This window comes from Pan paniscus, chromosome 1, assembly GCF_029289425.2.
Source record: "Pan paniscus chromosome 1, NHGRI_mPanPan1-v2.0_pri, whole genome shotgun sequence".
Taxonomy (NCBI): Eukaryota; Metazoa; Chordata; class Mammalia; order Primates; family Hominidae; genus Pan; species Pan paniscus.
The window spans coordinates 181,129,434-181,154,862 of NC_073249.2; the positions used below are offsets into that span (position 1 = coordinate 181,129,434).

The 25,429-nt window shown below is 41.1% G+C and overlaps 1 protein-coding gene across 7 annotated transcripts in view; it reads left to right on the plus strand.

Moving 5' to 3' along the window:
• Window positions 1-25,429, plus strand: part of GPBP1L1 (GC-rich promoter binding protein 1 like 1) — a 59,022-nt gene that overhangs the window by 5,604 nt on the left and 27,989 nt on the right. For 5 of the 7 annotated variants that reach the window (XM_014344885.4, XM_014344879.4, XM_014344876.3 and 2 more), the window contains 2 exons: window positions 21,691-22,731; window positions 23,779-23,893. In XM_014344885.4, the coding sequence (XP_014200371.1) occupies window positions 23,834-23,893 (60 nt within the window). In that variant the 5' untranslated portion in view covers window positions 21,691-22,731; window positions 23,779-23,833. Of the gene's footprint in view, window positions 1-1,730; window positions 1,811-21,690; window positions 22,732-23,778; window positions 23,894-25,429 lie in introns of all 7 variants that reach the window. The other 2 variants (XM_014344883.4, XM_014344877.4) reach the window with 1 other exon arrangement.

Consider the following 25,429-nt stretch of genomic DNA (forward strand, 5'->3'; position numbering starts at 1 on the left):
GGATAACATAAAAAGCAATTACTCTTAAAGGAGTTGATTTTAACAAACTCATTAAGTTCACCTTCCTTTTCTAAGATAAAAACCACTTTGCCTTTTGTTAACCAGAGGTCAGCCTAGAGAATCACCTGAATGAACAAAGTTTTAGTACCCTTTTCTGAGCAGTAGGTCTATTTGTGTGGAATAAGTTTTTTCCCCCAGAAAAATCTCATTTGGTTAAGTTTAGCTATACTTTAAATTGAGCTTGCAAACTCTGTTTCTGCTTAAGTTTAAAAGTTTGGTATATAAAAAAGTTATTGTCTGAATTATTGCTATCTTTAAAGTTTATAAGTATATAGAAAAGTTGGTTTTGGGGCTGTTTAGTTAATTTGAAAGTAGAGCTTTTCCAGTTTTTGTGCTGTTTGTAAATTTTTCTACTTTTTAATTCGTCTTACCACGTATGGCAGGAAGGGCAATAGGAACCATTTATTGTGGGCTTCATAAACTCAGTTGCTGTAATAGAGTCAATTATGTAATCTTATTATTCCTTACTATTTAAAGAAGTAGATATTAACCCTTCTACAAGAGAGTATACAGAGGTTCCAAGAAGTTAAGTAATTTCGGTAACATAGAGATGGAGATTTGGGCCGCTTTCTGTGATTCCAAAGCATAGTTTCCACCATAGCACACAGAGAAATGGCATAGTATGGTAATCAGTGGTTGGCTTTGTAGCCAGACCATTTGGGTTCGAATCTCAGCTTTGCTGCTTACAGCTTTGTGACTTTGAGTGAATTATTTAAATGAGACTGTTTGCCTGTTTCTTCATCTGTTAAATAGGGACAATAATAGTACCTTCTCCTAGGGTTGTTGAAATAAATAATATTTGTATAATTCTTAAAATAATGTCTGACGGTAAGAACTTCATGATTATTAGAGAAGTTGTCTTTAATGAACATCCTTTAACACACCAATCCAGTGAAATTCAGTGAAATCTGCACAGATGAGTTGCACACGGAGTGGTGTTTTTCTTTCTTAGATACTACTTTTCTGTTGACCTTTGTAATTTATTTGAATCAGGATCTAGGTCCCACAAACTGCAATTGGCTGCCATTTTAAATGCCTTAATTTGCATATTTCTCCTCAGTTTTTTTCCTTGTACTTTGTTGAAGAAACCAGGTCATTTGTCCTGCAGTTTCCCACATTCTAGATTTTCTTGATTCCTTGTAAATTGGTAGTTGGATATAGAGGCTTAGATTGAGATTTGATTTGGAGATAGAGAAGACTGAGAAGACTAAATTTGTTAGGTGATTCTGTGTATTTGGGGATTTTTATTTTCTGGTTTGTTCAGTGGTTCTCATCTGTATCATTTTCTTGCAATTTCTCTGTTGGGCAACATAGAATAACTTTATGGTTTATTTACTCTCGTTTGAGATGCTAAGTAAAGTGGAGTGTTTGGTTTGCTTTGGTGCCCAATTCAGTATTAACTTTTCCAGGTAGTTTCTTTCCTGCCTTTTTTTTTTCCTACTTGTATATTTATTCTGTTATAAAATTGAGCCAAGTATCATGGGTTTTCAGTGTTTTTATTTCCTGGTTTTGGTTACTAATGAATAGTTGTCTCAGCATATTCAATCTGAAAATTTCTCAAAACTGAATTTTTTTCCCTATTTTCTACCCTCCAACTATTAGGCGTTTTATTATTTGCACTTATGGTATACTCACTGTAGGCTAGACACTATTCTTTTTTCTTTTTGCAGGGAACAACATCCAGGCATTACTCTTAACACTTTATATACATTCACTCATTTAATCAACAATTCAAGAGTCTCCAAATTAGGTAGGTATTTGGGACAAAAATGGGTGAAATAACTTATTCAAAGTCACACAGCTAGTGTGTGACAGAGCCTTCTAGGTCCAGAATTTGCTATTCTAACTTAAAAATTAATATTTGCATTGGAAGTGAAGCTCATCTTAAGAAGAGATTTTTAGAGATGCTTTTAAATGATTCTTTTTAAAAAAAAAAAAAGTATGTCTCAGCTGGTCATGGTGGCTCACAACTGTAATGCCAGCACTTTGGGAGGCTGAGGCAGGCGGATCACATGAGGCCAGGAGTTTAAGACCAGGCTGGTCAACATGGTGAAACCCTGTCTCTACTAAAAATACAAAAATTAGCCGGGCATGGTGGTGAATGTCTGTAATCCCAGCTGCTCTGGAGGCTGAGGCACTAGAATCACTGGAACCTGGGAGGTGGTGGTTGCAGTGAGCCAAGACTGTGCCATTGAACTCCAGCCTAGGTGACACAGCGAGACTCTGTCTCAAGGAAAAAAAAAAAAAAAAGCGTGTCTCTATCTGTTAGTCACTACTATTAAATCACTCATTTGTTTAAAAAAACTATAGTTTTGAAAATGTTACAAATAGCCTGTTTACTTGTAATCATAGGGAAATAGAGCCTTTTGGTGCTGCTGAAACTGATAAAAGTTTATTTATTTTGTAGAGACAGGGTCTTGCTCTGTTGCTCAGATTGGAGTGCAGTGGCATGTTCATAGCTCACTGCAGCTTTGACCTCCTAGGCTCAAGTGATCCTCCCACCTCAGCTCCATCCTGGGCCCCCACCCCCCGCCCTGCTGGGAATACAAGTGTGTGCCAGCATGCCTGGCTAATTTTTTTTTTGTATAGATAAGAGTCTCTCGCTGTTGTCCAGGCTGGTCTTGAACTTCTGGACTCAAGCAATTCCTCACATCTTTACCTCCCCACATGATGGGATTACAGGCATAAGCCACTGTGCCTTGCCTAAAATTACTTTTTAGGAAATTTTTTTGGAACAATGAAGTAGAAGAAGGCACAGTAATTCAAGTTGATTCCAAATGGCAAGACTGGCAGGATTCCTGTGTTGGACAATTTACTAATTGGGCTTTAAAATGATCCTTTGTTGTTTCTTTTGTCTGTTTACGATTTTAGCCCCCTTCCGGTATTGCTTTTTTGTGAATCTTATTGGGAGAGGATGCTGGAAAGGTTGGGTGCACACATACACATACCATATAGATAAACTTTCTGTGCTGGACCCCTGGCAGCTAGAGCTGGGTCATGTTACCCAAACTGTGCCAGTCAGATGCCCTTTACTTTGGGGACTTGCACCAGAAGTGAGAGATGCAAAGATGCAAGGACCGTTTGGAGTTCATTCCAGTGGCTGTTGGTGGTGGCATTACTAGCTGGAGCAGTTTCCTAAGCAGGCTCTTCCTGTGGCATGACCTTGGCAGGGGTTTTGAATGCTTAGCTTCCTTTGGTTTTTTGTGTTTGCCAAGTCAAGGGAGCCTCTGCTTCGTCCTCTGAATTCCCAGGGTTCTTCTGATAAATTCCTTTTTAAACCTTGTCAGACAATTTTCCCTTTTATCTGCCCCAATTCTCAAAAGTGATAGTTCTCAACCTTTTAAAATTTATCTGGGGTAAGGCCTGGACATCAGTGGTTTATTAAAACTCTCCGTGTCATTCTTTCTTTTTATTATTACAGAAGCAATGTAAGGGTAATGTAGAATATTAGACTATATAGATATGCAAAAATAAAGCCTTGGCATTCCCATCACACAGGAGTTACTACTGTTCACAACTTCGTGCATTTTTTTCCAGATTGTAGTCTAAGTGCATATGTTTAGGTTTCTATTTTTATTTTACTAAATGAGATCAACTTGCTTTTTTTAGTTGGTGATACCCACTTTCCATGTGAGTAAATGATCATTTCTTCTAATACCCAGGTGCTATTCAAATTTCTCCAGCTGATCCAAAAAATGTTTATTACAGCTAGCTATCCAAGCCATTATCTGATTCAGGACCTTGCTGCAAATGTTTAATTTGTCTATATCTTTTTAGTGCAGTGTAGTCTTTATTTTTCAGTGACACTGATTTTGAGACTGTGTCACTTACCCTAGAGTGGTTTGGTATGATTGCATCCTTATGGTATTATTTAGCTTGTTCTTTTTTAAATTCCTATATTTTTCTCTAAAGTTTATAGCTGACAGATTGATGGATTCACCTTTAAACATTGTTGACTAAAATACAGCATAGCAATTCCTCATTTTGCATTGTATCACAAAAGACATTGTAATGCTAAGATTGGTTCTTTATTAAGGTAGTCCTATCTATATATTAAACAATCTTTCCCCTTAGAACAAGAAACTAATTTGCATGGTGTTACCTTGGTGGCGAAGGATTTCCCAGTCCCTTATCAATCATTGGTCTTAATTTTTGGGGGAATAGCTTCATTGAGCTGTAATTTATATAACAAAGTACACTTATTTAAAGTGTTCGATTTAGTGGTTTTTAGTATATTCGCATTTGTACAACCATTGCTACTAATTGTAGAACATTTTCATCATCCCAAAATAAACTGTAACCATTACCAGTCATTCTTCATTCCTCTCTAGCTCTAGACGACCACTAATCTACTTTCTCTCTCTCTGGATTTGCCTATTCTAGATGTTTCATATAAGTATACCATGTGGTCTTTTGTGTCTGGCTTCTTTCATGTAGCATAATGGATGAAGGTTCATCCATGTTGTAGGATGTTATCAGAATTTCTTGTGGTCATGGGTGATTAGGATTAATGGGTCATAGAGGTTTTACAACTTGTTTGCCAGTTTCCAAAGTGGTTGTGTGCCAGTGTTCACTCTAATCAGCAATATATGAGAATTCTTTGTTTGTGCCTCATCTTCATTAACACTTTGTAGTGTCAGAATTTCTTTTGCCAGTTTGATAGGTGTAAAATAGTCTCATGATTTGATTCAGGTTTTAAGAGTATGAATTAGTGAATAATTCGAGATAATGTTCTATATTGTGCTTTATATTATGTCATAGCACTTCACATGATTTCTCTCATGCACCTCTTATGGGTACAGAAATCCCATTGTTGTCGTTGAATTTGTGATAGAAATACAATTTTTGTTTGTTTATATTTTTTTCTTTTCCTAGCCACTACAGGGATTTTGTTTATTAGACTCCATAATAGACTTTACATATCCATGTTAATCACCATAGTATTAGGTACTTTCTCTTTGTTTTTGCTGTTGTGAAACAGGGTCTCACACTGTAGCACAGGCTGGAGTGTAGTGGCATGATCATCACAGCTCACTGTAGTCTTGACTTCCCAGGCTCCCACCCCAGCCTTCCAAGTAGTTGGGACTACAACACCACTATGCCTGGCTAAAATTCTTTTTTTTTTTTTCCTGAGACGAATCTTCCTCTGTCACCCAGGCTGGAGTGCAGTGGCGCAATCTCAGCTCACTCACTGCAACCTCCGCCTCCTAGGTTCAAGCAGTTCTCCTGCCTTAGTCTCCCGAGTAGCTGGGACTACAGGCATGCGCCACCATGTGTGGCTAATTTTTGTATTTTTAGTAGAGATGGGGTTTCACCACATTGGCCAAGCTGGTCTCAAACTCCTGACCTCAAGTGATCCACCTGCCTCAGCCTCCCAAAGTGCTGGGATTACAGGCATGAGCCACTGCACTGGCCCTTTTTGTTTTGTTTTGTTTTGTTTTGTTTTGTTTTGTTTTGGTAGAGATCTTACCATGTGGCTCAGGTTGATGGCAAACTCCTTGGCTCAAGTGATCCTCCCTCTTCGGCCTCCCAAAGTATTGGGATTACAGGCATGAGCCACCGTTCCTGGCGAAGTACTTTGTTGTTGTTGTTGCTGTTTTGAGACAGGGTCTCTCTGTGTCACCCAGGCTGGAGTGCAGTGGCACAATCATGGCTCACTGCAGCTTAGACCTCCCGGATTCAAGTGATCCTCCCACTTCAGCTTCCCAAGTAGCTGGGACTACAGGCATGTGCCACCATGCCTAATTTTTTTTTTTTTTTTTGAGACAGAGTTTCACTCTTGTTGCCCAGGCTGGAATGCAGTGGTGCAGTCTCGGCTCACTGCAGCCTCCGCCTCCCGGGTTCAAGCGATACTCCTGCCTCAGCCTCCCGAGCAGCTGGGATTACAGGTGCCTGCCACCAAGCCCGGCTAATTTTTTGTATTTTTAGTAGAGAAAGGGTTTCACCGTGTTAGCCAGGATGGTCTCGATCTCCTGACCTCAGGTGATCCTCCCACCTCGGCCTCCCAAAGCTGGCTAATTTTTTTGTGTTTTTTTGTAGAGATGGGGTCTTGCCCTGTTTCCCAGGTTTGTCTTAAACTCCTGGGCTCAAGCAGTCTGCCCACCCTGGCCTCCAAAAGTGCTGGAATTACAGACATGAGCCACTGTGCTCAGCCCCAAGTATTTTCTTAATAGACAGAAATGCTGTATGGGAAAAAAAAATCTTAAGGTATCTTATGACCCCTTTAGGTTCATTGAAAGACTTGCTCAAATTTCATATTCTTCAGAAAATCTTAAATAGGAATTTCTCTCTTCTGGAGATAAAATAAGTAGTACTAAAGTAGAAAATGGCTTTGGGCTCTTTTCTGTTAAGAATTAGAAATAAAAGAAGCAAGGCACTAATAACCCTTGAGTTCTCCTTGTTGAGGACTTAGGAGGGAAACTATGTACAGATAGAAAATGAGTATATAGAGTACTGTAAGGTTATACAGTCCTTTGAAGGAAGTCCCTTAAACCTGTGTGGTTTTCAAATCATGAGATTTTGAAAAGAAATATTAGGGTTAGTGAATATTTAAAGATAAACATACTATAGTCTTAGGATCTGCAGTTTAAGGAATAAGGAATGCTCAAGGATAGCTCTTAAGAACAGTAAGAAGGCTGGGTACAGTGGCTCATGCCTGTAATCCTAGCACTTTGGGAGGCCGAGGCTGGTGGATTGCTTGAGTCCAGGAGTTTGAGACCAGCCTGGGCAACATGGCCAAGACCCTGTCTCTACAAAAATTACAAAATATAGCCAGGCATGGTGATAGGTGCCTGTAGTCCTTGCTACTTGGGAAGCTGAGCTGGGAGGATCACTCGAGCCTGGGAGGTCAACTGTAATGAGCCGTAATCGTGCCACTGCACTCCAGCCTAGGCAACAGAGTGAGACCCTGTCTCAAAAAAGAACAGTTAAGATGAAGGGGATACTAATTTATAGAATTGTCAACACCTTTAAAAAATTACCATTTATTGGGCACCCACTAAATAGACCCCGTCTATAAAAAGATAGAGATAATCACCTTTGCTATTAATCCCTACCAAGTGTGTCCCATTTGTAAGGGAGATAAATACATAAAAAGGTAAGTGTAACGCATTGTGATGGGCCCATGAAGCAAGAATTTTTTATTTTTTTATTTTTATTTTTTTATTTTTATTTTTTTTGAGACAGAGTCTCGCTCTGTTGCCAGGCTGGAGTGCAGTGGCTCGATCTCGGCTCACTGCAACCTCCGCCTCCTGGGTTCAAGCGATTGTCCTGCCTCAGCCTCACAAATAGCTGGGACTACAGGCATGCACCTCCACGCCCAGCTAATTTTTGTATTTTTAGTAGAGACGGGATTTCACCTTGATAGCCAGAATGGTCTTGATCTCTTGACCTTGTGATCTGCCCACCTCGGCCTCCCAATGAAGCAAGAGTTTAAGTCACTCACTTGGAGACCTGAAGTCTTGAAAATTGATGAAATAATGAAGAGCACAGAAAAACAAGAAAAGGACTACATGGAAGCATTTAAAGAACCATTACATTGACAAGAGAAAGGAAGAGTCCGAAAAAAGTACAGCTACTCCTTGACTTACATCTGGATAAACCCATTGTAATTTGAAAATAACGTTAAGTTGAAAATGCACTTAATATGCCTAACCTACAAAGCATCATAGCTTAGCCTAGCCTACCTTACACATTTTCAGAATGCTTACATGAGCTTGCTGTTGGGCAGAATCATCTGGCAACACATAACCCTGTACAGTATCAGTTGTTTACTGTTGTCTGACCCTTGAGACTGACTGGGAGCTATGGCTTGCTGGCACTGCCCAGCATCACACGAAAATATTGTACTGCGTATTGCTAGCCTGGGCAAAGATCACAATTCAAAGTATGGTTTCTGTTGAGTTGCTTTCTCACCTCACAACATTGTAAAGTTGAACAATCTTAAATTGAACTATCGTCCTAAGTTAGGGACCATCTGTAATCACAGGGTAGGGAGAAGATCAGGATATATTAATACAGTGGTTGTCACTCATTGCTGCTCTCTGACAAAGACTTCAGCCCTTTGTGAATATTATCAATGTAAGATTGTTAACTTTTTTTTAAGGTGAGTTGTTCCTTTTTCCAAGATTTGTCTTTTATGACATACTGTCTTTAATGAAATTGTGATATTAAAATTTTTAATCTTCTACTTATCCAAATAAAATAGGCAATCCTGTGTCAGTCCTTAAAACATCTTTTGAATTTTTTTAGCTTGATGTAATCCAGGTTTGAGAACTGCTGGTCTAATGATGTAATGTCATGGAAATCAGGGGATTTAAGATGGGTTTTGCTAAGGAACATGTAAACAGTGTAAGCCATTGAAGTTGGGGATTCACAGGTCATTGACTTTTTCTTTTTTTTGACAATTTCAGTCTGTCACACAGGCTGGAGTGCAGTGGCACAATCTCGGCTCACTGCAGCCTCCCGCTCCCGTGTTCAAGAGATTCTCGTGATTTAGCCTCTTGAGTAGCTGGAATTACAAGCTTGGGCCACCGTGCCCGGCTTTCATTGACTTTTGAGAGTATATTGATTAGGGTTCTTTGTTGTAGAAAACAATTTTGTTTGTTTGTTTGTTTGAGACGGAGTCTTGCTCTGTTGCCTGGCCTGGAGTGCAGTGGCGTGATCTTGGCTCAGTGCAACCTCCGTCTCCCGGATTCAAGCAATTCTGCCTCAACCTCCCGACTAGCTGGGATTACAGGCATGTGCCATTACGCCTGGCTAATTTTTTTGTATTTTTAGTAGAGATGGGGTTTCACCATATTGGGCAGGTTGGTCTTGAACTCCTGACCTTGTGATCCGCTTGCATCGGCCTCCCAAAGTGCTGGGATTACAGGCGTGAGCCACCGCGCCCAGCCGAAAACAAATATTTAAAAGCATGGTTGTGTCTCTTTCAACCACAGTCAGCTTCATGGGTGACAAGCAAAGTAAGCAAGAACTGGGATCTTAACTTAGATTGGCATTTGGGGAATTGGGTATGGGTCAGTGAGAAGAGCAAGAGACTTCAGGGAGTCAAAAGTCATGGTAGCTTACAAGTGTGGGCCCTTACTCTGCTGGGAAGCTCTACTGTATCTCTGTAGTTCATTCTTCAGTTTCACGCTTTAATTCTTCTCACACCCCTCAACTCCTCTGCACCTACCCATACTTTTAGCTGAAGGTCTTGCTATCTACTTAGTTGAGAAGATAGAAGCAATCAGGGTAGACCTTCCAAGCTCTCATTGCATTAGTACCCACGTGTTCTGCTTTCCCACCTGTTCCTGTAAAGGAAGTATTCATGAGCCTGCTGAAGGCCAGTCTTTACTGGTACATCCCATCTCACCCCTCTGAACTGCTGAAGGATATTTCAGCAGTTTTCTGTATCAGCTGCATCGTTTTCTTTTTCTACTGGGTTATTCCTATCAGTGCAGTAAAAAACTTATTTTGACCACACATCCCCTTCTAGCCTACATGCTCCTTTTCTCTGTTGTGCAGCAACACTTCTCAAAAGAGTTGTCTATACTTTTAGTCTCCAGTTCCTTCCCTCTTGAACTCACTGGAATCAGGCTTTCACCACCTCCCCTATCCAACATCATCACTGACACTTCCATGTGAATCCAGTGATGAGTTCTCAGCTTTTTATCCTATTTAATAACATTTGAAAATGGTCACTCTACCTTCTTGAAACATGTTTCTGCTTAGCTTCTGGGTCCCCACACTTTGATGGTTTTTTTCCTCAGTCTCCCCAGTCTTTAAAGCTGTATATCAAGGTTCCATCTCTTTTTACATTCACTTTGTTGATGATCTCATCTGGGTCCATGGATTTAAATAAAATTGGCCTACAGTCTGTATTTCTGTCATGAACTGCAGACTCTTATCCAGCTATCTACTTAACATCTCCACTTCGATGTCTGGTAGGCACCTAAAAGTTAACATGTGTATAAAAAGAGTTCTTCTGTCTCTCATTATTTGTGGAATCTATAGACAAATTATTAGAATTAATGAGAGTTTAGCAAGGTTGCTGGATATAATTTATGCCAGCAGTAAACAGCCATTTAAAGGAAATAATGCAATAGCATCAAAAAATATATATAAAGGTACCTAAGAATAAATCCTTTTTTTTTTTTTTTTTTTTTGTCGCCTGGGCTGGAGTGCAGTGGCACAATCTCAGCTCACTGCAACCTCCGCCTCCCGGATTCAAGTGATTCTCCTGCCTCAGCCTCCCGAGTAGTTGGGACTACAAGCGCCTGGCCACCATGCCCAGCTAATTTTTTTATTTTTAGTAGAGACATGGTTTCAGTGTTGGCAAGGCTGGTCTCGAGCTCCTGACCTCGTGATTTGCCTGCCTTGGCCTCCCAAAGTGCTGGGATTACAGGCATGAGCCACCGCACCCGGCCTGAATAAATCTTTTTAAAAAGGTATTATTGCATCTTTATGGAGAAAAGTTTAGAACTTTATTTGATGATGTTAAAGAAGACTTAAATAAGAAGTTGACCGTGCTCATGATTTGGAAGATTTATTATGAAGATGTCAGTTCTCCCATTTTGATCTAGATTTATTGCCATTCCAAGCAATGTCATAACAATATTTTCCCCCTTAAATTTGACAGTTGTTTTTAAAATTATTTTATTTATTTATTTATTATTATTATTATTAGAGACAGAGTCTCACTCTGTCACCCAGGCCTGGAGTGCAGTGATGCCATCTCTGCTCACTGCGGCCTCAGCTTCCCAGGTTCAAGCAATCCTCCCACCTCAGCCTCCTGAGTAGTTGGGACTACAGGTGCAAGCCACCACATGCAGCCGATTTTTGTATTTTCTTTGTTGTAGAGATGGGGTTTCACCATGATGCTGAGGTTGATTTCAAACTCCTGAGCTCAAGCGATTCTCCCACCTCAGCCTCCCAAAGTGCTGGAATTACAGGCATGTACCACCGTGCCTGGCCTGTTTTATTTTTTTTATTTTTTATTTTTTTGAGACGGAGTCTTGCTCTGTCTCCCAGGTTGGAGTGCAGTGGCGCGATCTCGGCTCACTGCAAGCTCCGCCTCCCGGGTTCACGCCATTCTCCTGCCTCAGCCTCCCAAGTAGCTGGGACTACAGGCGCCCGCCAACACGCCCGGCTAATTTTTTGTATTTTTAGTAGAAACGGGGTTTCACCGTGTTAGCCAAGATGGTCTCGATCTCCTGACCTCGTGATCCGCCCGTCTCGGCCTCCCAAAGTGCTAGGATTACAGGCGTGAGCCACCGCGCCCGGCCGCCTGGCCTGTTTTAAAACTAATATTAAAGAGTCAGAGAGGCTGGGCATGGTGGCTCAAGCCTGTAATCCCAGCATTTTGGGAGGCCCAGGTGGATCAGTTGAGGCCAGGAGTTCAAGACCAGCTTGGCCAACATGGTGAAACCCCGTGTCTACTAAAAATACAAAAATTAGCTGGGCATGGTGGCACATGCCTGTAATCCCAGCTACTTGAGAAGGTGAGGCACGAGATTTGCTTGAACCTGGGAGGCAGAGGTTGCAGTGAGCTGAGATCACACCACTGTACTCCAGCCTAGGTGATGGAGTGAGACTGTCTCAAAAAAAAAAAAAAAAAAAAAAAAGCCAGAGAGCCAAGAATAGCTAAGGCATTTTATAGGTATATTATGAGGGGAGATGGCCTTGCTCTAATACATATCAGAATATTATTGTAAAGGTATAATAGTTAAGACATATGGTAGTCCGGGCGTGGTGGCTCACGCCTGTAATCCCAGCACTTTGGGAGGCTGAGGCGGGTGGATCACTTGAGGTCAGGAGTTCGAGACAAGCCTGGCTAACACAGTGAAACCCCGTCTCTAGTGAAAATACAAAAAATTAGCTGGGTGTGGTGGCGGGCGCCTGTAGTCCCAGCTACTCGGGAGGCTGAGGCAGGAGAATGGCGTGAACCTGGGAGGCAGAGCTTGCAGTGAGCCGAGATCACACCACTGCACTCCAGCCTGGGTGACAGAGCGAGACTCCATCTCACAAAAAAAAAAAAAAAAAAAAAGACATATGGTAGTAGTGTAGAAATATGTAAATAAGCCAATGGAACATAAATTTGGAAGCAGTTGCATACATATATAGAAACAATTTATGATAGAGCTGGCTGTATAAATCAGTGGAAAAAGAATACTTCTGGGACAGTTTTTTTTTCATATGGAAAAGAATGAAATTGGACCTGGGTCTCATACCGTATACAAATCATTTCCAACTGATTGTAAATGTGAAAGACAAAACTTAAAACTAAGAAGTCAATATAGGTAAATTGTTTGGACCTTGGAGAAGAACTGTTACAAACAAGACACAGAAATGTGAATCATAAAGGAAATGACCAGCAGCTTTGATTGCATCTAAATTAAGAACGTGTGCTCATCAAGACATGGGAAAGAAAATCAAAAGATAACCCATGAAGTGGAAAAAGGTATTTGCAACTCATATAATCATAGGATTCGTATCTGATTTATTCTCTTGCATTAATAAGATCAACAACCAAAAGAAGAATGGTAAAAAGAATAGGTATCCTATAAAAAGGGAAGTACAAAGACCTGATAAATAGATTAAAAGACCACACAGTAGGTGATCATGTTAAACCTACCAGCAGAGCAAAGAATAACCTCCAGTCTGGCCATATGTAGTTTGGTTGAAGATGTAAAGCAGATGGAACACTTAAAATGCTGCTGCTGATGGTGAAAACTGGTTACACGTTGTTCAGAAGTATTATGACATTACCTTGTGAAGTTGAAGATGTACTGCCCTACTAGTCACCAAAGCGTTTATTAATACACTCATTCAGGAAATATTTATCTACTATGTTCCAGATAGTGTTCTATGTGCTTGGGATCAGTGGGAGACAGATAAAGATAGATTGATAACTAGTGATACGGGGAAATACTAAAAAGGAGTTCAGTTTTGTGCCAACTTATGTTTTTCATTTTTATGGATATAAGTTCTAAGAATGTTACATACTGTTTGATCAGTGCCACTCAGTTCTTTGAATCCTTGTATTTACTAAAAGTCACTTCACAATCCATCAAAAATTATTTTTAATGATCCCTTAGCTGAGAACTACATTCTTTTTCTATTTTGTGGAATACACAGATTGTAAACTATCCAATTAATTTATGAAATCATGTTACTTAGTCATTTTCTCAATTTTGGCAGGAGGTTTGGGGGGGGTCATACCCAAAAGCCTTTACCCCGAAGAAGACTTTCAAATGACTAAACTATGTCTGTTATTCTTTTATTTAAAGTCACTTTGTTTATGGAGCCAAAATTAAACAAGGCTGGTCAAAAGTCAGATGCTGCATACTTTTAGATTTTCCCATAGAGCTATTAAATCCCTGGGCTGGCCACAGTGGCTCACACCTATAATTCTAGCACTTTGGGAGGCTGAGGCAGAAGGGCCCCTTGAGGCCAGGAGTTTGACACCAACCTGAGCAACATAGTGAGACCTCCATCTCTACCACCACTGTTGGTGGTATGCGCCTGTTGTCTCAGCTACTTGGGAGGCTAAAGCAAGAGGATTGCTTAAACTCAGGAGCTTGAAGCTATGGTGAACTATGATTGTGCCAATGCACTCTAGGCTGGGCAACAGAGTGAGACCCTGTCTCCAAAAAAAGAAAGAATAATCTCTGTATTTGAGCCAAACTTAAATGGTGTTACAGAGAGGACAATGTTTTTTAATTGTTTTATATAGTATAGATAGAATGGAAACTATTTCATGGTTGAAGATGTGCTCAAAATTATGCTTTTGACAGAATTAAAATGGTGTATCAATGACAGATGGAGAATGTATTGAAATTAAGTGAAGCTTTTAATTTTTATTTTTTTAGACACGGTCTCACTGTCACCCAGACTGGAGCGCAGCAGTACAGTCATAGCCTACTGCAACCTTGAATTCCTGGGCTCAAGGTGAGGTGATTCTCTCACCTCAGCCTCCCAAGTAGCTGTAGGCGCCCACCACCATGCCTGGCTAAGTTGTAAATTTTTTTGTAGATACAGGGTCTCCCTATTTTGCCTAGGCTGGTGAAGTTTTTCAAGTTTAGGGCATTACATCGGCCATTAACATCCTCAAGAACATTTGTTCAGCCTAATATGTAGATGCAGGTGTTCTGTTTTGGTTTTTTTGTTTTGTTTTTGTTTTTGAGACAGAGTCTTGCTCTGTTGCCCAGGCTGGAGTGCAGTGGTGTGATCTCGGCTCACTGCAACCTCTGCCACTTCCCGGGTTCAAGCAGTTCTTGTGCCTCAACAGCCCAAGTAGCCAGGATTACAGGTGTGTGCCGTCATGCCTGGCTAATTCTTGTATTTTTAGTAGAGATGAGGTTTCACCATGTTGGCCAGGATGGCCTTGAACCCCTGACCTCAAGTTATCCGCCTGCCTCAGCCTCCCAGAGTGCTGAGATGACAGGCGTGAGCCACCGCACCTGGCTAGGTGTTCTGTTTTTAAGTGTGCAATTTAATTTATTAGGTACTTAAAAAATTTCATAAATATTCCTACAGAATTTTGAATACTATAAATATATTCATTCTTATTTCAGCGCATATCTTTTCTTCACTGTCATTCATCAACCATTTCTCTGCAAACTTATTTATGCCTATCATATACTAGTTAGATTAACTTAATGGGAATATTTTGAAAATAGAGGGGTACCAGTCAGAGCTGTGGGAGAAAGGTAATTTTCTGTGGGTTCAGGAATAAATGGGTGAGTGAGGAAATAAAGACAATAAGGGTACACTATTCTGTATAGATTTTTGTAAGACTAGAGGGCAGGCGTGGCTCACACCTGTAATCCCAGCACTCTTGGAGGCCAAGGCAGGTGGATCACTTGAGGCCAGGAGTTGGAGACCAGCCTGGCCAACATGGTGAAACTCCGTCTCTACTAAAAATACAAAATACAGGTCACACATGCCTGTAATCTCAGCTGTTCGGGAGGCTGAGGCACAAGAATTGTTTGAACCCAGGAGGTGGGGGTTGCAGTGAGCCAAGATTGAGCCATTGTACTCCAGCCTGGGCGACAATGAGACTCTGTCTTAAAGAACTGGAGAGTAAAGCACATAAAGGATATACCTGGAGCAAGATACAGGCTCTAGGAAGGGGGTTTGTTTTAATTTGGAGAATTGGATACAGTTTTTTGTTAAGTGGACTCAGTGTAAATAGAAGTTGAAGTTACCAGAAGGAATAAATTGATGATGCTACTGGACTCTGGAGAAAATGAGTGGTTGAAGCCAAGAGCACTGGTAGTGTTGTATCTAGGTAAAAGGAGCCTGAAGTAGAGGTAATTGAGATAAGACTCTTGGCCGGGGAGGTGCTCTCCTAGCAGTATAAACTTAATTATAAAATATAAAATTAGGTCATGTTGTGAAGTACCGAATAGTGCGCCTGACATATGAGGTGCCCGATAAGTTGGAGGTTTTGAAGAGATAAAATATTTGACAGATGTTTATGAATGAATGGTTGGATCAAGTATTCAGATACAAGGAGTTTGTAGAGAGGGAGCAAAAGTACTTATGTAATCTGAAAAAGAATGGGTGATGTAGGGCAGTGTTTGTATTTAATATTAACATTGACTGCTTTATTATAATTTTTTTAGTTATGGGAAAATACAAGATTTACCATCATAACCAATTGAAAAAGTGTGCAATTCCGTGGCATGAAGTACATTCTCAGTGTTGTGCAACCATCACCACTATGTAGTTCCAGAACCTTTTCTTACCCCAAACTAAATTTTCATCTATATTAAGCAGTCACACCCCATTCCCTCCTCTTCCCAGTCCCTGGTAATCACTGATCTGTTTTTAGCTCTGTGAGACTGGATGTTTCATATAAGTGGAATGATACAACTTACAGTTTTTGTGTCTGCCTTCTTTCATTTAACGTAATATTTTCATGGTTCATCCATGTTGTAGCTTATATCAGTACTTCATTTCCTTTTTATAGCTGAATAATAGCCTGTGGTGTGAATATACAGTATTTTGTTCATTCATCTGTTGATAGACATTTCAGTTGTTTCTGCTTTGTAGCTATTGTGAATAAGGCTGCTGTGAACGTTCATGTACAAGTGTTGTGTGGACATGTTTTTATTTCTCTTGGATATATACCTAGAAGTAGAATTATTAGGTCATATGGTGCCTCAGTGTTTAATCAGTTATTCACAGTAGCTGCACCATTTTACATTTCTACCAGCAATACATTAGGTTTCTAATTTCTCTGCATCCTTGCTTTATTATAATTCATAAAAATTTATTAAACTTTTGAATCCTTACCATATGCATGGTACCATGCTAGATACATGCTGTGTGTGTCCTGGAAGAAGTGAGTATTAGTGGCTTAATAGGCACAATTAAAGTACTTTGAGGCCGAGCGCGGTGGCTCACACCTGTAAATCCCAGCACTTTGGGAGGCCGAGGCGGGCGAATCACCTGAGGTCAGGAGTTCAAGACTAACCTGACCAATATGGTGAAGCCCCGTCTCTACTAAAAATACAAAAATTAGCCGGGCGTGGTGGTGGGCGCCTGTAGTCCCAGCTACTTGGGAGGCTGAGACAGGAGAATTGCTTGATTCTCCTGGGGGATGGAGGTTGCAGTGGGTGCCACTGGGGGATGGAGGTTGCAGTGGGTGCCACTGCACTCCAGCCTGGGTGACAGAAGACTCCGTCTAAAAAAAGAAAGTGTTTGAAGATTTCATTTTCAGAGGCAGGGATTACTTCCAGACAGAGTATTAAAAGGAGACTTTTTAGACTGGTTTTTGAGGGGTGGGAGAAAGGCTTATTTCTTGTCTCTTAGACTGAGGAATTTAAATCCTGTCGTATTGTTGGTGGGAAATCAGAACTTTTTGAGCAGGGTAGTGATATAATTACAGCCTAAGTCTAGGAACAGAGAGTGGCAACCAGTAGGAGAGGCTGAGGCAGATGGTGGAAAGAGACTAGTAGTGCCTAAAAAATTAGTTTTTTAAGTTAGAGAGTAATTTGACCTTGAAGAGTCGAAAGTAACAAGTGGAAAAGAAGTAATGAAATAAACAAGACTTGGAAACTTTCCTTTTTTTTTTTTTTTTTTTTAAGACGGCGTCTCGCTCTGTTGCCCAGGCTGGAGTGCAGTGGTGGCGTGATCTTGGCTCACTGCAGCCTCCGCCTCCCGGTTTCAAGCGATTCTCCTGCCTCAGCCTTCTGAGTAGCTGGGATTACAGGCATGCACCACCACACCCGGCTAGTTTTTGTATTTTTAGCAGAGACAGGGTTTCACCATGTTGGTCGGGCTGGTCTCGAACTCGTGATCCGCCTGCCTCAGACTCTCAAAGTGCTGGGATTACAAGTGTGAGCCACCGCGCTTGGCCAACTTTTCCATCTTTATGTTCTCCTTGGATTTCACCTATTCCCAAACTTTAAATGTTGTCTACCAAATACTGACAATTATGAAAATTCTACCAGTAGAACTCACCTCCCCTTTGAGCTCCAGAGCACATGCTTGACATCTCATATTAGAAAGAATCTTGATTTCCCCTCCAGTCTAGTCTTTCATGTTTTGTTTTTCTTTGTGAGAGTCTCCCTCAGCCTGCAATGGCGTGATCTCGGCTCACTTCAACCTCCCGAGTTCAAGCAATTCTACTGCCTCAGCCTCCCAAGTAGCTGGTATTACAGGTGCCAGCCACCACACCCAGCGAGTTTTTGTATTTATAGTAGAGACAGGGGTTTCACCATATTGGCCAGGCTGGTCTCGAACTCCTGATTTCAGGTGATCCAACCCCCTTGGCCTCCCAAAGTGCTAGGATTACAGGTGTGAGCCACCACGCCCGGCCATCTTTCATCTTTTTTAACAGTTCTATGAGGCCAGGTGCAGTGGCTCACACCTTTAATCCCAGCACTTTGGGAGGCCCAGGCGGTGGATCATTTCAAGTCAGGAGTTCAAGACCAACCTGGCTAACATGGCGAAACTCTATCTCTGCTAAAAATACAAAAATTAACCGGGTGTGGTGGTGAGTGCCTGCAATCCCAGCTACTTGAGAGGCTGAGGCATGAGAATTACTTGAACCCGGGAGGAGGCAGAGGTTGCAGTGATCCGAGGTCATGCCACTGCACTCCAGCCAGGGTCACGAAGTAAGACTTCATCTCAAAAACAAAACAAAACAAAAAAACTGTGAGATGCTTGAGCTCAGGCATTTGAGACCAGCCTAGGCAACATAGTGAAACCCCATCTCTATGGAAGAATTTTATTTTATTTTATTTTATTTTATTTTATTTTATTTTATTTTATTTGAGACAGAGTCTTGCTCTGTCACCCAAGCTGGAGTGCAGTGGCCCATCTCCGCTCACGGCAAGCTCCACCTCCCGGGTTCACGCCATTCTCCTGCCTCAGCCTCCGTAGTAGCTGGAACTACAGGCGCCCACCACCACGCCCAGCTAATTTTTTGTATTTTTAGTAGAGTCGGGGTTTCACCGTGTTAGCCAGGATGGTCTCAATCTCCTGACCTCGTGAGCCACCGCGCCCGGCCTTTTTTTTGAGACAGAGTCTCACTCTGTCACCCAGGCTGGAGTGCAGTGGCACGATCTCGGTTCACTGCAAGCTCCACCTCCCGGGTTCCCGCCATTCTCCTGACTCAGCCTCCCGAGTAGCTGGTACTACAGGCGCCTGCCACCATGCCCAGCTAATTTTTTGTATTTTTAGTAGAGACGGAGTTTTACCATGGTCTCGATTTCCTGACCTCGTGATCCGCCCACCTCGGCCTCCCAAAGTGCTGGGATTACAGGCGTGAGCCACCGCGCCTGGCCCAAGAAATTTTTTTTAAATTAGCTCAGCATGGTGGCTTTCACCTGCAGTCCCAGCTACTCAGGACCCTGCTCTATTGTCTCAGAAAAAAAAAAAGTTCTAAGAGAATTTTAAATGATGTGTTTTTTCTTCTCAGAATTTTTTAGTAATAAGCAGAAGTCTCCCAGTTAGCCGTTCTGTAAAAATAGCCACAGCCCTAAAAGACATCACTAAAGATCTTTAATTTAAAATTTGCAGAGCAAGTACGTTCGTTACAAAAACTTTTGACTAATAGAGAAGATAAAACAAAATGCCCATAATTCCACCATTCTAATAAAACCATTATTAACATTTTGGGATTTTTCCTTTTAGTCTTTTACTTCCAGAACAGAAATCTCTTTTATCTGTCTTCTTCATTTTTTATTTGTTCTGTTTGATTAAATGTCCCCACTTATGGCGCATCTCCTCTCAACCACATACTCTGCACATGCATGTGTAGGTCACACTCTTTACACTTCAGATATCCCAGCTTCTTGAGGGTGATGGGTGAGTAGTTGTTATGGGATATATAACAGCTGTAGGACCCGTAATAGTAGCAAAGTATTGCTAGTTAGTATTTCTTCTACAGTCACTGCCTAAGTTGGGACTCTGCTATAGAAACTTTGGATTCGGTATGTAAAACACTGAAAAGGTGGTGGTGTGTGTCAGTTGGAAAACCGGAAAGTACCTAGTGGTGATTGAAAAGAGGGAATTGTTTATGTTGAAAATTGAGGCATTTTCCTTTGTGTCCAACAGCTTTATACCCTAACAGATGATTTGTCTCTCTGTCTTGAACTTCAGGTTCTCTGTGGTTTAAACTAGAATTCGTAAGATAAAAAGTATGCACCAGACAGTTAATTATATCTTTTCCATATGGATGCTTGACTTGATTATTTTTCCAGAATAACTTCACTACAGGGACAGTTTCATGTATCTATTACTGAGAGTTACAGGTGTAGGCTTATATAAAAACAATTTTGGGGTTTTTTGCTTTTTTTTTTTTTTTTGAGACAGAGTCTGGCTCTGTCACCCAGGCTGGAGTGCGTTGGTGGGATCTCGGCTCACTGTAACCTCCGCCTCCCGGATTCAAGTTATTCTCTTGCCTCAGCCTCCTGAGTAGCTGGAACTATGGGCATGCACCACCATGCCTGGCTAATTTTCGTATTTTTAGTAGTGACGGGGTTTCACCATGTTGGCCAGGCTGGGCTTGAACTCCTGACCTCCATTAATCCACTGTCTCGGCCTCCCAAAGTGCTGGGATTATAGGCGTGAGCCACCGCACCCGGCCTAATATTCTTTTAAGTGTTAGAAGTTTATAAAAAGAGCAATAAGTGAATAGTCATCTTGTACCCATCGCTCAACTTGAGAAATAATGCATTACAGATACAGTTGAAACTCTTTGGGGCCTCTCTTTTATTGCCCTTCATTTCCCCAGAGATACTTACTATCCTGAATTTGATATTTCTTATTCCTATGAACTTATTCCCATGAACAAAAGTGCAAGGCTGCTGAATTGGATATATGAGAAATATCTTCCAAACTAAGATTTACCAGTATAGACCAGAATTGCCCATAGATGCAAAAATTCTTTTCTATCAAAAAATTATTTCCACAGCCAGGCACAGTGGCTCACACCTGTAATCTCAGCACTTTGAGAGGCCAAAGCAGGAGGATTGCTTGAACCTAGGAGTTCAAGACCAGCCTGGGCAACACAGTGAGATCCTGTGTCTACAAAAAAATGTTTTTTAGTTAGATGGGCATGATGGTGCATATCTGTAGTCCCATGGTTTTTGTTACTCGGGAAGCTGAGGTCTCTGAGAGGATTGCTTAAGCCTGGGAGTTCAAGGATGCAGCGAGCTACGATCAAGTCACTGTACTCCAGCCTAGGCAATAGGGTGAGACCCTGTTTCTAATTTGTATCCCCTGAAAGAATGTTGAGAAATTACCGAAGAAATTTTTGTTTCACTCCGTGCCTAACAAGTTAGATTATAAAAGTTTTAAATCTCTGAATTGAGAGCCAGGTATCTAAAAATATATACCATATAAATATATAAAATATACTGTGACAGATATCTCAAGGATCCTAGCTGTGGCTAGTACTAAACAAATAGGTAGTTGGTGATATACCAGCAAGCTATATGGTTCTTTGACCACTCATGGCAACCTGTCCCATTTATGAGAGAAAAATCTATATCTGAAAGACCTAGTATTTTGCACTTCTGAATACCTTAGATAGCTGATTGGAAAATTTGGCCTCTCAAAGTGTTGAGATTACATGTGCTTTTATATAAAAAAGCAAACTCCAGGCCAGGCATGGTGGGTCACTCACGTAATCCCAGCACTTTGGGAGGCCAAGGTGGGCGGATCACAAAGTCGAGTTCGAGACCAGCCTGGACAACATAATGAAACCCCATGTCTACTAAAGATACAAAAAATTAGCCGGGCATGGTAGTGCACACCTGTAATCCCAGCTACTCAGGAGGCTGAGGCAGGAGAATCGCTTGAACCCGGGAGGTGGAGGTTGCAGTGAGCTGAGATGGCAACATTGCACTCCAGCTTGGGCAACAAGAGCAAAACTCCATCTCCAAAAAAAAAAAAAAAAGAGCAAACTGTTTAGATGACTTTTCTCAAAGCCTTAAAAAAGATTTATATCCAAGTCATCTTCTTGGTATAGGTGGTGACATACATCTGTAGTATCTAAATTGGACTTAAGAGTTTTGACTCTCAGGACCTTGATTTCATTATTTAACTGTGTCTCATTTTAGCAGATATATGTATATGTGATAGTGATTTTGCCTTCTGTGATTTTATGTTTTGTTTTTTCATTTACAGAGTGATAGATTCGTGTGGCCTTTCAAATGATTGTGAAGTGGTGGAAATGGATCCAAAATATTAAGTGACTTCTCTACCAAAGCATAGAAGATTCTTCATATCTCCTTCCAGTGGCTCAATTTAGATTTTGGGAAGGAGCAGAACAAGTGAAACACAGAAAACTGAAGAGAAGAAATCCTCATTTTGGACCTATATTTCTCCTTGACTATTTCTTAATATCCATCCTACCCATCTTTCTAATGTTTTAAGTTTGCTCTGAATTTATAAATAGTAAAGGCCAAAGACATAGAATATACATTTAGTAGCTTTATACCAAGAAATTTGCCTTGAAAGCTGCTGTTCGTGGAGGGAAAAGTAGCAAATTCCTGTCTATTTTTATTTTATTTTTTTTTTTTTAACAAAGACAAGATTTATGTCCCTAGATTTTGAAGGTTAAGGCAAATATAAATACATATCTGCACACTATTTTTTAGCAGTTGCATGAGTAAGAGTAATGAGATTTGTATTTTAAGGACTTTGTCATGTGGATGTTTTGGAGTTGACTGCTCAGATCTTTTATAGGGCTTAGTATTTTTGATCTATTACCTTGATGACATTATTTGTCCACACTTGAGCCCATCTGTCTTTCTAGCTATGACCTTGTTATGAACAGTATTTGCACTCGGTGCAAATATCCATGTCTTACCTAATTAAGCAACATCATAGTGCCATAACTCAAGGAAGTTGAATGAGGTGAACATAGATACAGCTCTTTCCCCTTCCCCCCCTTTTTAAATGTAACAAATACTTTTTATGTTCCCCTTCCCCCCTTCCCCTTTTCCCCTTTCCCCTTTTGGAAACGTGTCAGGAACCAGATAGTTTAAGATGAGCAGTTGAGGGGACTGAGAGAGTGATCCACACAGAACCTGGCTTCTTCGTGCTTCATCATAAGTCGTGCTGCCGGCCAGGTTACTTAAGCACCCTTTTAACAAGGAAACCTTGTGGGAGATCCAGCTGGCCGGCTCGAGTTCAGAAACAGGACCACAGAGGTTACACTCTGGGGTAAATATTCTCCATATGTCTAACTTGGAAAGAAGGCTCTATGTATATGCATCATGAAAAATACCTACTGCTTTCTGATTTATTTAATTTTGGAGAATATCAGTGGGGTGGTTTGAAGACACCAACAGATCTCAGGAAAACTGATGCTAGTTGGTATTTGAAGAAATTAATGTGAACTAAATACAAAAGCTCTTGAGAGGTTGTATCATCCTTCTCTAGGAAGATCTTTTTTTCCCCCATCTTGAGGCAGGGTCTCACTCTGTCACCCAGGCTGGAGTGCAGTGGTGCAATCTCAGCTCACTGCAGCCTCAACCTTCCCAGCTCAGGTGATTCTCCCACCTTAGCCTCCAGAGTAGCTGGGACCACAGACATGTGCCACCACACCTGGCTCCTTTATTATTATTTTTGTACAGATGAGGTTTTGCCATGTTGCCCAGACTGGTCTCGAACTGCTGGGCTCAAGCGATCCACCTTGGCCTCCCAAGGTGCTGGGATTACAGGTGTGAGCCACCGTGCCCAGCCAAGAAGATCTTTTCTACTGCTTTTGCTAGAAGTTACCTGAGTACTTGAAGCAGATTAATCTCTTTTCATAAGTGTCTGTGGTTTTAAATAGATGTTTAATTCTTCATGTTCTTTGATGTAACAATCAAGAATTCATTAGCTTCCTTCATAAAACCTTCCAGATTCACTGGGCGCAGTGACTCACACCTGTAATCCCAACACTTTGCGAGGCTGAAGCAGGATGATCTCTTGAGGCCAGGAGTTCAAGATCAGCCTGGGCAACATAGCAAGACCCTTCCTCTACAAAAAATAAAAATAAATCTTCCAGGCTCATGTTACAGTTTTCTTTTGTTTAGAACTTTTGTTTTAACAAAAATTGCTTTTATTTAGAACTTCTCTGAGTTATAAGGCTTGGTAAGTAATCTGTAGACAGGCTCAGAGGGCAGGTCTTTCTGTAAAGAGGAATCTTAGAATAATTACAGATTCCTTTACACATTGGTATCAGATTCTTGTAAACATAAGTGATTTGAATTGTTTTGTTTTCAGATCCTGGCCATGAGGTTGGATGCCTCACCTTACTGAAAGGAGACACTGGACCTAAATGGCGCAGCATGATTTTGTTCCTGCTTGGCTAAATTTCTCAACACCACAGTCAGCTAAGGTACTGTTCTCCATTCCTGTAGTAACTTCTCAAATACGAGAGGGTTTGGGGGTGGTTTTGGTTGTTTTTTGGTTTCATTTTGTTTTGAGACAGGGTCTCCCTCTGTCACCCAGGATGAAGTGCGGTAATGTGATCACAGCTCACTGCAGCTTTGGCCTCCTGGGCTCAGGCAATCCTCCTGACTCAGCTCCCAGAGTAGCTGGGCCTACAGGCTGTGTACCACCACGCCCTGCTAATTTTTGTTTTTGTTGTTGTTGTTTTATAGAGATGGAATTTCACCATGTTGCCCAGGCTGGTTTTCAACTCGTAAGCTCAAGTGATCCGCCTACCTGGACTTCCCAAAGTGCTGGGATTACAGGCGTGAGCCACTGCACTCAGCCCAGTCTTGATGTTTTTTAATATATTCAACCTCGTGTGAGGAGTTCAAAAACATTTTCATAGACTTAATAGCTTTCTGTTAGAAGGATGTAAGTAATTAGGCAGTCCACATGAATGTCTACCTTATTACTGCCAAGTATCTCACTTTTTTATGTTTCTTTTTTTCTTTTTTTAAGTATCTCACTTTTTTCATTATATCCTAAGGCTTTTCTCATTACATGACACAGTTAAGTCTTGTATTAGCTGCAGCACACTTTGGAGATTAAACCTACTTGCTAACCTATTGTGGAGGTCAAAGGGGCAGAAGTAAAAGGGGAATGGCACTTGGGTAAACAGACCTTTGGAGTGAACACACATTTGTTTATGGCGATAGATGAAGAGGAGGAAAAGGCAGAGGCAGTGATTGTTCAACTACTACATGGATCTCAGATTAAATCCTAGAAACTGTTTTAGAGGCATTAACCTACTTAATAGTTTCAGGGGGGATGTGTGTTGTATTAAGGGTAAACACAAATGGAATTACCAGTTTATATAGATTAAAGCAGACCTAGTCACAGTACACAAAAGAATCAGCCTGAGTTATTGATAAAACGTTTGGGAAGCTAGTAAACTTAAAAGTGCTTCCCATTTTGCCAGTGAATAGAGGAAGGATGAAATTGGTAGGCATTCCCAAAAATAAAGGCCTACCTTTCCTATTTTAAAATGTGGACTTTCGGGAAGGTGCTTCTGGTCTCATCTAGACCCATGATCTTTTGCTCTAAACTTCATTTTGTTTCAATTTTATTTTACTTATTTATTTTTGAGACAGGGTCTCTGTCACCGAGGCTGGAGTACAGTGGCATGGTCATAATTCATTACAGCCTTGAACTCCCGGGCTCAAGCAATCCTCTCGCCCTAGTCTCTAGAGTAGCTGGTACTACAGGTGAGCACCACCATGCCCAGCTAACTTTTTTGGGTTTTTTGTAGAGATAGGGTCTCACCATGTTGCACAAGGTGGTCTAGAACTGGCCTCAAACGATCCTGTCACCTCAGCCTCCAAAAGTGCTGAGATTACAGGCATGAGCCACTGTACCAGGCTAAACTTCATTTGGGGATTTTTGTTTGTTTTTTTATTGAGACGGGGTCTTACTCTGTTGCCCAGGCTGGAGTGCAGTGGTG